This window comes from Salmo salar, chromosome ssa03 (assembly GCF_905237065.1).
Source record: "Salmo salar chromosome ssa03, Ssal_v3.1, whole genome shotgun sequence".
Lineage (NCBI taxonomy): Eukaryota > Metazoa > Chordata > Actinopteri > Salmoniformes > Salmonidae > Salmo > Salmo salar.
In genome coordinates, this window is record NC_059444.1 from 55,977,064 (window position 1) to 55,991,898 (window position 14,835).

At 42.0% G+C, this 14,835-nt stretch overlaps 2 protein-coding genes across 2 annotated transcripts; both read left to right on the forward strand.

The window, feature by feature from the left end:
* Positions 1 to 284: 284 nt before the first annotated feature.
* Positions 285 to 2,132, forward strand: LOC106600866 (interferon a3-like). The gene is made up of 5 exons (XM_014192597.2): positions 285 to 419; positions 624 to 701; positions 829 to 978; positions 1,669 to 1,761; positions 1,976 to 2,132. Exons 1-5 carry the CDS (start codon positions 285 to 287, stop codon positions 2,069 to 2,071), a joined length of 552 nt encoding a protein of 183 aa, XP_014048072.2. The 3' UTR covers positions 2,072 to 2,132.
* A 10,949-nt stretch (positions 2,133 to 13,081) lies between these two features.
* On the forward strand, positions 13,082 to 14,185 carry LOC123741677 (interferon beta). Its single transcript, XM_045714981.1, has 5 exons — positions 13,082 to 13,229; positions 13,326 to 13,412; positions 13,544 to 13,693; positions 13,790 to 13,882; positions 13,987 to 14,185. The coding sequence occupies exons 1-5, from the start codon at positions 13,104 to 13,106 to the stop codon at positions 14,092 to 14,094; spliced, it is 564 nt and encodes a 187-aa protein (XP_045570937.1). The 5' UTR covers positions 13,082 to 13,103; the 3' UTR covers positions 14,095 to 14,185.
* The last annotated feature ends 650 nt before the right edge of the window (positions 14,186 to 14,835 follow it).

A 14,835-nucleotide genomic window follows, 5' to 3' on the forward strand; every position in this document is an offset into this window, starting at 1 on the left:
CATATGAAAACTGTAACTTGATAGGCAAACATTTTCTGATTAGTTTTACAACAGAATAATTAAGACTAAACCCCCTGAAAATTGGTGCTTATAAAGGGAAGCGAAAGTCTGAACCATGAAACCCTTCTTCACCACAAAGGGATTTTGATACCTTTACGTAGCGATACTTGTGTCATATAAAATGGGCAACTTCAACAATCTAGGTATCATATCAATCAAGTTTAAGATAATCGGTCGTAAATCATTTATAATAGCTGTTCCATTCAAGTTCTTAGAAAAGAAACATGGCTGTATTGAAATGGTTGAGCATTTGCCTGACTCTGTTCTGCCAAGGCACAGCAGCATCAAAACATTGCAGGTGGACGCAGTTTAGGTTGCGGAAGCTGAACGATGTGAGCATAGGCCTGCTCTCAGATATGGTGAGGAATTTAAACTGCACCAGTCCGCTATTTGGTGTGCACAAATTGATGCGCAAAATTCGCAATGATATTCAGATTTCTATTTTGCATTATAGCACATTATATTTTTAAGAAATGCTTTCACTTTCTGTACCGCAATGTTTCATTTAAGGTTACTATCACAAAATAGTTTACTTCTTGATATTGATATGAATTCTATTTCAGGGTGGACTCTTTCCACTTATGTGTGCAGAAGAAAACGTCGAACAAATGTTTCCAGAGGATCTTTACAAGAACACAGAGGTAGGATACACTTCAGCATTTTGATAGCCTAAAGTACAGTATAATTTAAATACAGTACGGGTAATTGGAAGTTTAAAACCACTTATTTAGACACCCAATGCCTAAAACCCTGTTTTATTTTATCCAGGGTGAGGACGTCTCTGTGGTTGCATTGGAGGCTATGCGATATGTGGAACAATTATACAACAACAGTCTGACGTCTGTCACGTGGAACAAAACAAATCTTAATATGTTCCAAAACGTCATATATCGTCAAGTTCAAAACTTAGAGTTATGTGTAAGTATGAGCCCTCTTGTGTAGTCTATAGGTTATACACTGGGTGAACAAAACATTAGCAAGACCTGCTCTTTCCATGACATAGACTGGCCAGCTGAATCCAGGTGAAAGCAATGATCCCTCACTTGTTAGACCCGCTTCTTTTGGTGTGGAGGAAGGGGCGGAGACAGGTTAAACATGGATTTTTAAGCCTTGAGACAATTGAGACATGGATTGTGTATGTGTGCCATTCAGAGGGTGAATGGGCAAGACAAAATATGTCTTTCACGGGAGTATGGTAGTAGGTGCCAGGCGCACCAGTTTGAATGTGTCAAGAACTGCAACGCCGCTGGATTTCTCATGCTCAACATTTTCCCTTCTGTGTGAAGAATGGTCCACCACCCAAATGACATCCAGCCAACATGACACATCTGTGGCAAGTATTGGAGTCAACATGGGCCAGTATCGCTGTGGAACACATGCCCTGACGAATTTAGGCTGTTCTGAGGGTAAAACGGTGTGCTCAACTCAATGTTAGGAAGGTGTTCCTAATGTGGTGTACACTCAGTGTATTTTGGGGGCAGACAATCGTGGGCATTGGTATTTAAATAATTTAAACACTTCAAACACACCAAATATGTTTCTAATATTTTCATAACCGTCTCATAAGACATAATTAATGCAATCACCAGCATTGTATATTGTCTCCAGGTCGTAGGTGGTGTTTGGGAATCCTCTGGAGATGGATGGTCGGTTACTCTGAAAACATACTTCAACAAGCTGAACACCGTCTTGAAAGAGAAGGTGGGTCCAATTTCAAATGTCCTCAAATAGAGGCTAAATTAATCTGAGTAAAAGTTCTAAATCACCAGAAATAGGACTCATTTCAATGCCACAACTCACATATGAAACTTGGAATTGCCAAGTGCCGTTTTTATGTCGATGGATGCGTTGGAGCAACAACACCTGCAGTGGTTGAGTTGACTGAAATAAAATGTATATCTTGTACGCTCTCCAGGAACACAGCGCATGCGCATGGGAGATTGTGCGAAAGGAGATTCGCGAAAACTTGGTGCAGTTCAAGAAATTCATTGACAGCAGAGTCAAGCTGTGAGGAGAACCAAAGAATCATCATTGGAGACGTGACATATTCCTCAGGCTGGCTAACAGATTGATGGCTCATATATATACTGACTGACTGACTGGCCGGCTGCTTGATTGACAGAATGACAGATTTATTTATTTATTTATTTATTTATTTATTTATTTATTTATTTATATTGGTAGACTGATTGATGTGTACACTATGCGTTTATTTATTCCTGTCTTATTTATAATACAATACAATTAAATAAAAAATACATACAACTAATCTCATATTGTTTTCATTCACTTATATAATTAATTCATGCATTCTTTTTTTTATAGACCGACTTTCTAAAGGGGAACTCTGACATTGAAACAAAACCAAAGCACACTCAACCACTATTTTGTAAATAGCTGAGAGATGGTGTTGAAACAAATAACCACTGTCACAGAACTATAGATGCAAGGAAGGATGATCCATGAAATCACAATTCTAGTTTTATCTACATTTTGAAGATATACAGTGGTTGTTAATATTTGCATTGTTTCAACCAATGGTGTAAAACACATTGGCACATTGGTTTGTTGTGTTGCAACACAATCTCACACTCAATTCGTGCAAATATGTACGAAAAGTATTTTGCATATTTCAAGCATTTTTGTGCGTTTTTGTGTGGCTTAATTTGTGTGAAAAGATACACATTTTGTGCTACTTAATACGTAGGAAAATACATACATTTTTGTACGACTTCATTCATTAGGAACAAACTTTTTCGGGGTCAAACTTTGGAACAATCTATTGAAAGTTATTTGAGCAATGCTTGATGAGCAACTGCCTTTTTTATGTCCCATATATATTTCTATAAAAAAAAAAACGTGATAACCAAACATTGTTAATCAACCAGGTTATCACCAAAATAATTATATTATAATAGAAGCTTTAGATTGTTTTTTTATTTGTATTAATGCCTATACTGTTTTCTATGCTTGCTTTCTCTTAATTCTTCGGAGTACTGGTATATTTGGAGTCAGAAAGACCCCTTTTTTTCGTGTAGGCAACCGTAGGACTATACAATTTTCTTCATAATGCATTTCATAGTTCGTGGAGAGCCACTAGAGGGAGACAAAGAACGCTGGTATCTGCCCATACTTGGAGTTTACCATCTACAATAACCTGAACATGTAAGAGTGGTGGTTGACTCCAGTGCTAAGTGTCAAGGAGTTAGTGGCACTAACAGCAGATATGCAACAACTGTTTAACTGTTTTGGAGTACGTGAGGATCACAGAGGTTACTTAAGGTTTCTCTGGTAGACAACAACTCAGATAGGAACATAACTGAGTACAGGATGAAAGTGCATGTATTTGGGAACAGCCCCTCATCAGCCGTAGCCATCTACTGCATGAGATGAGTTGCTCTACAGGGTGAGAAGGAACACGGGTCAAAACCCAAGCAATATGTAGTGAGGATCTTTTACATCGATGATGGGCTGACATCAGTAGCTACTATAGAAGAAGCTATCAACATTCTAAGAAAAACACAAGCAATGTAAGCGGAGTCCAACATGAAACTACACAAGATTGCATCCAATAGCAAAATAATTATGGAAGACTTCCCCATGAAGTACCATACTAAAGACTTAAAAGACCTGGACCTCGGAGTGGATTCTCTCCCCTTTCAACAGAGCCTGGGACTTTCCTGGAACCTGAAAACAGACAGCTTCACATTCCAGGTGTCCTACAATGAGAAGCCTTTTACGCGGAGAGGCATCCTGTCCACAGTGAGTGGTCTTTATGACCCCTTGGGTTCGTGGCTCCAATAACAATGCAAGGTAAAGCTTTAACTTCTCTAGGGTTGGGGGCACTATTTTCACCTCCGGATGAAAAGCATGCCCAAAGAAAACTGCCTGCTACTCAGGCCCAGAAGCTAGGATCTACATATAATTGGTAGATTTGTATAGAAAACACTATAAAGTTTCCAAAACTGTTGAACTAATGTCTGTGAGAATAACAGAACTGATTTGGCAGCCGAAAACCAGAGAAAAATCCATCCAGGTAGTAGGATATCTTTATTTTTGTAGTTTTCTATTGAATGCCTTTACAGTATCCATTGACTTAGGACTCTAATTGCACTTCCTATGCCTTCCACTAGATGTCAACAGTCTTTAGAAATTGTTTCAGGCTTTTATTCTGAAAAATGAGGGAGTAAGAGCACTCTGAATAAGTGGACACTACAGTGGCCTAGAGATTTTTCATGTGCGAGACCGAGAGCGCGCCTTTCTTGTTTACCTTTTATATCGATTGTTTAGGCTAAAAACAACCTTAGGATTGATTATAAACATTGTTTGACATGTTTCTACGAACTTTATGGATACAATTAGAATTTTTCATCTGCCTGTTGTGACTACGTTTGAGCCTATGGATTATGATTTGTCCGCTGGGCCCTGTTCTCAGATAATCGCATGGTATGCTTTTGCCGTAAAGCCTTTTTGAAATCTGATCCCGTGGTTGGATTAACAAGAAGTTAATCTTTAAACCTATGTATAACACTTGTATGTTTTATGAATTTTTATAATGAGTATTTCTGTTTTTGAATATGGCGCTCTGCAATTTCACTGGATGTTGGCCAGGTGGGACGCTAGCATCCCACATACCCTAGTGAGGTTAATCAGAGAACTCTCATCTGACCACAGTGAGTGTCATGGGGAAATCAAAATTGGCCCCTCGACCGGCCCACACTATCCCACGCCAAGAACTGTGTGTGGCTGTGCTAGCTGTTGAGATGTATGAAATGATCAGAGACTAAATGGACATTGACGTAACACAGACAGTAAGATAGTTCTCAGTTACATCCACAATCTCACCAAAAGATTCTATGTGTATGTTGCCAATAGGGTAACACACATCAGGAAGTCTACCCATCCAGATCAGTGTTGTTATGAAAACACTGACAGCAATCCAGCAGACCATGCAACCAGGCCCATACTAGCTGCGCTCTTAAAGCACACCAGTTGGTTCTCAGTTCCACCTTTCCTGACCCAAGCAAACTCAAGAGAGCCTGAGACCATCAATTTTGACCTTGTAGAGCCTCCCGCAGATGCAGAGATTCGACCAGATGTCACAGCCTTCGCCACTAAGGTTACTGGAGCTCAACGTGGCTCTCATCGCTTTAAGAGGTTCTCAAGCTGGAAAGCTCTCAATCGAACCACAGCACACCTCATTCATGTTGCCAGATCCTTCCATGAAGGCGCGGACAACACCAACTGCAGAGGCTGACATGACTGTAATAAACCATGCAGTACAAGTGAGTTGTCACAAGCCACAACAGCAATCTTTCACTATGTGCAACATGAAGCCTTCAAAGAGGAATTCAAATGCCTTGAAAAGGGAAAAGAGTTCCCAAAACAAAGTACACTCAAAAAGCTGAACCTAGTGATTGATGAGGATGGGTTGCTGATGGTGGGAGGCCGCTTGTCCTCTGCCGACATGTCACAAGACGAAAACATCCTCTCATCATCCCACGGACACATCATGTCACCACTTTGCTGGTAAGACATTATCATGAGCAAGTGGCTCACCAGGGCCATCATTTTTCAGATGGATCTATTCGAGCAGCAGGCTTCTGGATTATTGGGAGGAAACGTCTTGTCTTTGGTATCATCCACAAGTGTTTCACCTGCCACAACGTTAGAAGGAGGTTCCTTGACCAAAAGATGGCTGACTTGCCAGCAGACAGACTCACATCTGAACCACCATTCACCAGCGTTGGACTTGATGTGTTTGGACAATGGAATGTCATAACTCGTTGCACTAGAGGTCAGGCCAGGTCGCAGTTGTAAATGGGAACTTGTTCTCAACTGGCCTACCTGGTTAAAAAAAGGTGAAGTTAAAAATATATAAGAGGTGGTAGTGCAGACTCCAAGAACTGGGCAGTACTTTTTACCTGTATGTCCACTAGAGCATGGACATATTGAGCTCATCGATTCCATGTCCACATCCAGCTTCATCAACGCGCTGAGGTGTTTTTTCTCTATCCGTGGTCCAGCAAAAGTGCTACGCTCTGATCGAGGTTCAAACTTTATAGGTGCCTGCGGGGAACTGGGAATCTAAACAAATGACTCAGAACTGACTAAATACCTCTCAGACAAGGGATGTACTTGGATATTTAATCCCCCACACTCGTCTCATATGGGTGGTTCTTGGGAGAGTATCATTGGGGTTGCCAGACGTATCCTAAATGCTATGCAGTTTCAGACAGGCACCACTCGTCTCACACATCAGGTCTTGAGCGCTATTATGTCTGAATTTAAGGCAATAATCAATGCGAGACCCCTAGTGTCAGTGTCAACCGACCCTGACATGCCTGCCATTCTCACACCCTCAATGTTACTGACACAAAAGACCAGCACTTCCTCAGCCCCTTCTGGATACTTCAGCATGAACGACCTTCATGGAAAACAGTGGAAGCAAGTCCAGTGTCTCGCTGACACCTTTTGGAAAAGTTGGAGATAGGAGTACCTGACAACGCTGCAGAGACGCAGAAAAGCCAAATGTAAAAGTGGGAGATGTCTTATTGAAGGACAGTAAGGCGCTCAGAAATGACTGGCCAGTCAGCTTGTGGTCAAAACCTTTCCCAGTACTGACAAAAAAGTTAGGAAAGTTGAACTAAAAATTGTCAAGCACGGGGCTGCTAAGGTGTTTCTGAGACCGTATTTAAACGTTTTCAATATTTTCATTCAAGAAATGTTAGCCTTAGGAGTTTTATTTTAGACTTAGTTGTTAGCTATCTGTCTAGTTTGCTTGGGAACGCATTTCCAGGGAAGAAAAGAGAGACTGAAAAGAATGGAATACCCTAATCCTCAGCTATGTTCAATGTCATCAGCAATTTCCAGTGACAAATGCTCAGTCTGAAGACATTCAGCTCTGGGTTTCACAGCCCTATAATAATAATAATAATACAAGTTATAAAACCATACAAATTGTGTTTTGACAACCTCTGGGGAATAACATGTTGGGCAAAGTGGTATAGGAGAGACTGAGAACCAAGAGGGACCTAGCTTCGTATTTCATGACTGAGAAAGGCCTCGATTCTACCCATATCATGTGGATCATTGTCAGGTTATTTGATAGAGCGCATTCGGAATGTATTCAGACCCCTTGACTTTTTCCATATTTTGTTACATTACACCTTATTCTAAATTTTTATTTTTTTCTTAAATCGTCATTGATCTTCAAAAACACCCCACAATGACAAAGTGAAAACAAGTTTTTAGGCGTTTTTGCAAATTAAAAATAAAAACAGAAATTCCAAGACTTTTCCGAGGGCTGGTTGCAATCTGGGGAGAAAGCCCTTGGTCATGAAGGTGACCGAGAACTCGAATGTCACTCTGACAGAGCTCCAGAGTTCCTCTGTGGAGATGAGAGAACCTTCCAGAAGGACAACCATCTCTGCAACACTCCACCAATCAGGCCTTTATGGTAGCGTGGCCAGACAGAAGCCACTCCCCAGTAAAAGGCACAACAGCCCACTTGGAGTTTGCCAAAAGGCACCTAAAGGAGTAAGACCATGAGATACAAGATGGTCTGATGTGATGAAACCGAGTTTGAACTCTTTGGCCTGAATGCCAAGCGTCACTTCTGGAGGAAACCTGGCACCATCCCTACGGTGAAGCAGGTGGGTGGCAGCTTCATATTGTGTGGATGTTTTTCAGCGGCAGGGACTGGGAGACTAGTCAGGATCGAGGGAAAGATGAACGGAGCAAAGTACAGAGACATCCTTGATGAAAACTTGCTCCAGAGCACTCAGGACCTCGGACTTGTCCGATGGTTCACCTTCTAACAGGACAACGACCCTAACCACACAGCCAAGACAACACAGGAGTAGCTTCAGGACAAGTCTCTGAATGTCCTTGATTTGCCTGGCCAGAGCCTGGACTTGAACCGATTGAAACATCTCTGGAGAGACCTGAAAATAGCTGTGCAGCGACGCTACCCATCCAACTCGACAGAGCTTGAGAGGATCTGCAGAGAAAAATGGGAGAAACTCTCCAAATACAGATGTGCCAAGCCTGTAATGTCATACCCATGAAGACTCGAGGCTGTAATCGGTGCCAAAGGTGCTTCGACAATGTAAAGGGTCTTAAACCTCTTGGGGCTAGGGGGCAGTATTTTCACGGCTGGATGAAAAACGTACCCAATTTAAACAGGTTACTACTCTGGCCCAGAAAATAGAATATGCATATTATTAGTAGATTTGGATAGAAAACACTCTGAAGTTTCTGAAACTGTTTGAATAGTGTCTGTGAGTATAACATAACTCATATGGCAGGCAAAAACCTGAGAAAAATTGCATCAGGAACTGGGAGAAATTAGAAATGTAGTTTTTCTTTTGAATCCCTTGAAAAACTACAGTGACATAGGATTTACGTTGCACCTCCTAAGGCTTCCATTGGCTTTCAACAATCTTAAGGAACTGGTTTCATCCGTCACCTGTTACCGGGCAGAAAATTCTGGCTCAGTCAATCACTGGCCAGTCTGAGGACAGGTGTCTCGTGACGCGCGTGCACGTGACTTCGTTGGTTATTTTTCTTCTGGGATGAATACCTATTGCCCGGTTGTAAAATTATCGCAATTTTACTTTAAAAAAGACCCTAAAGGATTGATTTTAAACATCGTTTGACATGTTTCTACAAACGGTAATGGAACTTTTGAACATTTCGTCTATGGATTTGCGTCCACGCCACATGGCATTGTAAAGTGTTCTGGATGGGTCAACAAAATGGATGTATTTGGACATAAATGATGGACTTTGCAGAACAAATGAACATTTCTTGTGGAAGTGGGTGCCCTTCCGAGTGCATTCCGCCGAAGATCAGCAAAGGTAAGAAAATATTTAGAACATATTTTTAGAGATTTGTCGACGCCGTGGTTGTAGGCTAACTGTATAGCTTAGCATTGAAGGCTAAGTTCTGTACTCAGAATATTGAACAATGTGCTTTTTCCGTAAAGTTATTTTGAAATCTGACAAAGTGGTTGCATAAAGGAGTAGATTATCTCTAATTCTTTAAAAAATTGTTATAAATTTTGTCAACGTTTATGAGTTCTTCTGTAAATTAAATGTGCCTATTCACCGGGAGTTATGGGGAGAAAACATTTTCTGAACGTCACGCGCCAATGTAGAAATTGGGTTTTTGGATATAAATATGAACTTGATCGAACAGAAAATGCATGTATTGTCTAACATGATGTCCTAGGAGTGTCATCTGATGAAGATTGTCAAAGGTTAGTGCTTAATTTTAGCTGTATAACTGGTTTTGTGACGGCTATCCGTGCTTGGAAAAATGTTTTTATTTTTTTTATTTTTGCTAAGGTGCTATCCTAAAATAATCTAATGTTTTGCTTTCACCGTAAAGCCTTTTTGAAATCGGACAATGTGTTGGAAGTCCACCTCAATTAACTCAACATAGAAACAGACTACCTAGACTAAACATAGAATACCTGAATCTCAAACAGTGCCCAAAAAAACCCGGAATACTAAATCAAATGCCCTTACTACAAAAAACACCACCCTGAACCACATAAAACAAATACCCTCTGCCACGTCCTGACCAAACTACAATGACAATTAACCCTTATACTGGCCAGGACGTGACAGTACCCCCCCCTAAAGGTGCTAACCCGGAAGCACCTCAAAAATAACAAAAACCCCAAACAACAACAAAATAATCCCCCTAAACTAAAGGGAGGGAAGTGAGGGTGGCTGCCGTCAACGACGGCACTGTGCTACACCCCCCCTCCCCAACCCACCTATATCTGGAGGTGGCTCTGGTTCTGGCAGTTCCGGGAAGACGACCCACCCCGGCAGCTCCGGGTAGACGGGCCACTCGGGCTGGGCCGGAGGACAGTCGGGCCCACTCTGGCAGACCCGGAAGGCAGTCGGGCCCACTCTGGCAGACCCGGAGGGCAGTCGGGCCACTCTGGCATCGCCGGAGGGCAGTCGGGCCACTCTGGCATCGCCGGAGGGCAGTCGGGCCACTCTGGCATCGCCGGAGGGCAGTCGGGCCACTCTGGCATCGCCGGGCAGTCTGGCCGGCTCTGGCGGCTCCTGACTAGTGGGCGGCTCTGGCGGCTCCTGACTAGTGGGCGGCTCTGGCGGCTCCTGACTAGTGGGCGGCTCTGGCGAATCCTGACTAGTGGGCGGCTCTGGCGACTCCTCACTAGTGGGCGGCTCTGGCGACTCCTCACTGACGGGCGGCTCTGGCGACTCCTCACTGACGGGCGGCTCTGGCGACTCCTCACTGACGGGCGGCTCTGGCGACTCCTCACTGACGGGCGGCTCTGGCGACTCCTCACTGACGGGCGGCTCTGGCGACTCCTCACTGACGGGCGGCTCTGGCGACTCCTCACTGACGGGCGGCTCTGGCGACTCCTCACTGACGGGCGGCTCTGGCGACTCCTGACTGACGGGCGGCTCTGGCGACTCCTGACTGACGGGCGGCTCTGGCGACTCCTGACTGACGGGCGGCTCTGGCGACTCCTGACTGACGGGCGGCTCTGGCGACTCCTGACTGACGGGCGGCTCTGGCGACTCTTGACTGACGGGCGGCTCTGGCGACTCTTGACTGACGGGCGGCTCTGGCGACTTTTGACTGACGGGCGGCTCTGGCGACTCTTGACTGACGGGCGGCTCTGGCGACTCTTGACTGACGGGCGGCTCTGGCGACTCTTGACTGACGGGCAGCTCTGGCAACTCTTGACTGACGGGCAGCTCTGGCGACTCTTGACTGACGGGCGGCTCTGGCGACTCTTGACTAACGGGCAGCTCTGGCGACTCTTGACTGACGGGCAGTTCTGGCGACTCTTGACTGACGGGCAGTTCTGGCAACTCTTGACTGACGGGCAGCTCTAGCGATGTCGGACTGGGATGATGCACTTGAAGCCTATAGTATATGATTTTTACAATTTCAAAATTATAAATTGGAAGTTTATCCATGGAATTTATGAGACACCCTAATGCCTAAAACCCTGTTTTCTTTTACACAGGTGAGGACGTTTCTGTAGTTGCATTAGAGGCTTCGGGATATATGGCCCAATTATGAATTGGCCTGACTCCTGTCACGTGGAACAAGGAAACACTGAACCTGTTCAAAAACAGATGACCTAGTTAAGTTAAGAAATTAGAGGGATATGTAAGTGTGATCCCTCATGGCGTAGCCTAAACTATATTTGGGGGGCAGACAATAATTGGCACAGGTCTTTAATATGTGATTTAATCTAAATTATTTTTGTATAATATTTTCAAAACTTTAATTAATACGGAACAAATTCACTGACCACCATTTTATTGTCACCAGGTCGGGTGTGGTGTTGGGGCATCCTCTGGAGATGGAGGGTCGGTCACAACAGGCAACGCGTCATGAAAACACATTTCGACACGCTGAACACCGTCTTGAAACAGAAGGTGAGTCCAATATCAAATGTCCTTGAAAAGAGGCTAAATTAATCAGAGGAAAAGTTCTAGATCACCACAAATCGGATGAATTTTGCTGCCACAACTCACATGTGAAACATGGAACTTCCAAACGCCGTTTTTTGTCGTCGGATGCGTTAGCTCAGCACCTGCTGTAGTTGAGTTGACTGAAAAAATGCATGTCTTGTATTCGCTCCAGAAACAGAGCGCATGCGCATGTGAGATCGTGGGAGGTTTGCTACAAACTGGTGCAGATTTAAAAATTCCTCGACAGCAGAGTCAAGCTGTGAGAAAGAAGAGGTCTGTTGGACAAACCACATAATCATCATTGGAGACATGTGACATTTACATGAGGCTGGCTAATAGATTGATGGATGATATATTTACTGACTGACTGATTTATGTGAAGGCTATGTATTTATTTATTCCTTTATTTATTTATATTAAAATTAAATGAAAAAAACATGCATCTATTATCATATTGGTTGTATTACTTTTCATATTCAGTCATCCATGCATTCATCCATTCAGTCTTTCATGTATTCATTTGTTTATATACAATATGCAGTTCAAAACAACAGCATAGTGTCACTCGACCACATTTTTGGTAAATTGCTGAGTAATAGTGTTCGAGAACGGTAACCACTGTCAGAGAGCAATTGATTCAAGTAATGACCATCCAAGATATCAAAACTATAATTTTACCCTTAAGCTAAGCATATCTAAGACGATGAAAAGTATTATTATTAGGAATTAGAATGTAGGTATTTTTCTAATAAGCCTACGATAACGTTATCACAACACATTGGCACATTAGTTTATTTATAGGAATATCCCTGCCAGTCTCTCGAAAGGAATAAATAATAAAATGTTAATGTTAGCCTCATTATTCAGATACGGACGTTAGAGAGAGAGAGAGAGAGACAAACAAATAAAGAAAGAAACAAGCAAATAGCAGTTTTGTGATTAAAAAACAAACATTGTAGTAGGCCTACCCTTAGTCCATAAAAGTGCCATTAGTTTAATATTGGTGTTGATAAAGACATAAAGAGGTCTACTGCATTCATTGTAAAGTTAAGGGGGTCGATATTCTCTGTCTCTCTTTCTCTCTCTCTTTCTCCCTCTCTCCTTCTCCCTCTCTCCTTCTCCCTGTCTTTCTTTGAAAAGTTTGCGTTTTCAAAAGGCCATCTATGAGTTATATTTTTTCAACCTACTTAGGACAACGTGCCTCCCATGAAGGAACACTCGAAACATGCTGAGATGGAAGTGGAGCACACGAAAAGAGAAATCCGGACTTGCGGTTCACTGGGCAAAACTTTCCCAAATTCATTCATTTTAACTCCTAATTTAGCGTGACACCCTTTCACTTTTTGTACATCCTTTCAATCCTCACTATTTAAATTAATCCGCAGATATGGGATCAGAACACAAACCACATTCTCACTGGAGGAAATTTGCAATATACTGGCAACAGGTGAGTCAACAATATGCTATCATTTGATAATTGCTTCAGGATACAAATAATGAATTATTTTCAGGATTATATTCGACTAACAATGATCATCTGCTGCAGATCATCTAACTACAATAAGAATGGCACTTCAGACTATCACTTGGATGAGCGCCTTCCTCTGCGTCGCGCACGTTTGCTCCATGCCCATGCCTTGTCAGCTACAAGGACAGCTGGTGCGAATAACCCACAACCTACTGAGAGACATGGTACATTTTTTTATTTTATTTTGTCTTGAGAAGTATTATCCACCTATGTATAACTGAATAGCTCAACGTGAATGTTGTGTTTTCTCTTTCTTTCAGGGGGGTAATTTTCCTCTGGAGTGTCTGCAGGAGAACGTCTTCATGGCATTCCCAGCCACCGCATTTGCATCCTCCGGCGCGCCACAGGTAAGGGCAAGCGAGCATATCCAAATGTTCTTTACAGCATGAATGAGTATTTGCAACCGTTAGGAATAGAAAGTAGATAACTTTAAACTGCCATTGATGTTATTTGAAAGTATTGTTGTTGTCCGTTTCAGTTGGGCAGCAGTGGTGCTAAGGCTATTTATGAGACATTGAAGAACATCGACATATTGTTTGAAGCTGACGACCTGCCTACTCAGTGGGACCAACAGAAGTTGAAGAATTTTCAGAATATTGTATACCGCCAGATTGAAGAAAGCAAATGTGTGAGTTAATATGTCAACTCACATCGCTTAACTGTTTAATTGTGGTATTGTGACATTTTTATTATTATTCAGCGCTTGCCTTTTTCTTTCTGGCAGATGATGGGCAGTGTGGATACAAGTGATTATCTCATCAGGACAGAAGGACTGAATACGTACTTTGGGAACATTGCAGCAGTCCTAAAAGAAAAGGTAGACTACAGGTTAAACACATACAGACACATTGTTTTGATAATATCTCTACATTGGACATTATTACCATACATTTCCCTAACAGATTATTTGTATTTTCACAGAATTTCAGTTACTGCGCCTGGGAAGTGGTTCGAAAAGAGCTCCTGTACACCCTACAGTTCATTCTGGAACACAACTCTGATAGCCTTCTGTGGGCCAACAGAACATGAACTTGAACTTGCAGAACATTTTTGGAATTGTGTTTTACAATTGTACATGATTTTAAAAGCCTACTATTCTACAATCACGTAATGTGCAACGTCAAACAGAAATATTATACATGTATTTATTTATTTATTTATTTATTTATTAAGGTTATTTATTTATGTATATGCCTATTTATGAATGTATTGATTTATCTATTGGAAAATATGTTGCTCTTCATCAAATTTTAACTTATTAAACATTTGTATACTTTGAAATATTATTAATCTGAGTGCTCATTCTGTAGCCCAGTCTGTCGGTGTGTGAACATTCATATTTGTATTAAACATGCTCAGGACATATGGATGTCAGTACTATTAGTCCTATAGCCTACGGGTCCTGCACATGTGCAGAAGCTTCAGGACCTTTAGCTGTTGGGAGGAAAGATCCGTTTTTTACATTGCCTGTTTTTATTTCACATCATTCTTTCAATAATCTCACCAGTCAAAACATAACTAACCAACACTAACACTTTGATGAAATCAATTCACTTTAAGCTGTCACTGTAGGATCAATATTGGTTTGTTCTTTACCTCTAGAACACAACTTGAAACTTCAGGAGGAGGAACCCAAGTGGTGGACCTGGTTTCATGAGGAAATAATGAAAATAATGAAAATCTTTGTACCATTGTTCTAGTTTTAGATGCACATTAGGATAACATTATGTCAACTGTAATATTAATTAACTGTATTCTTTTGGTTTTATT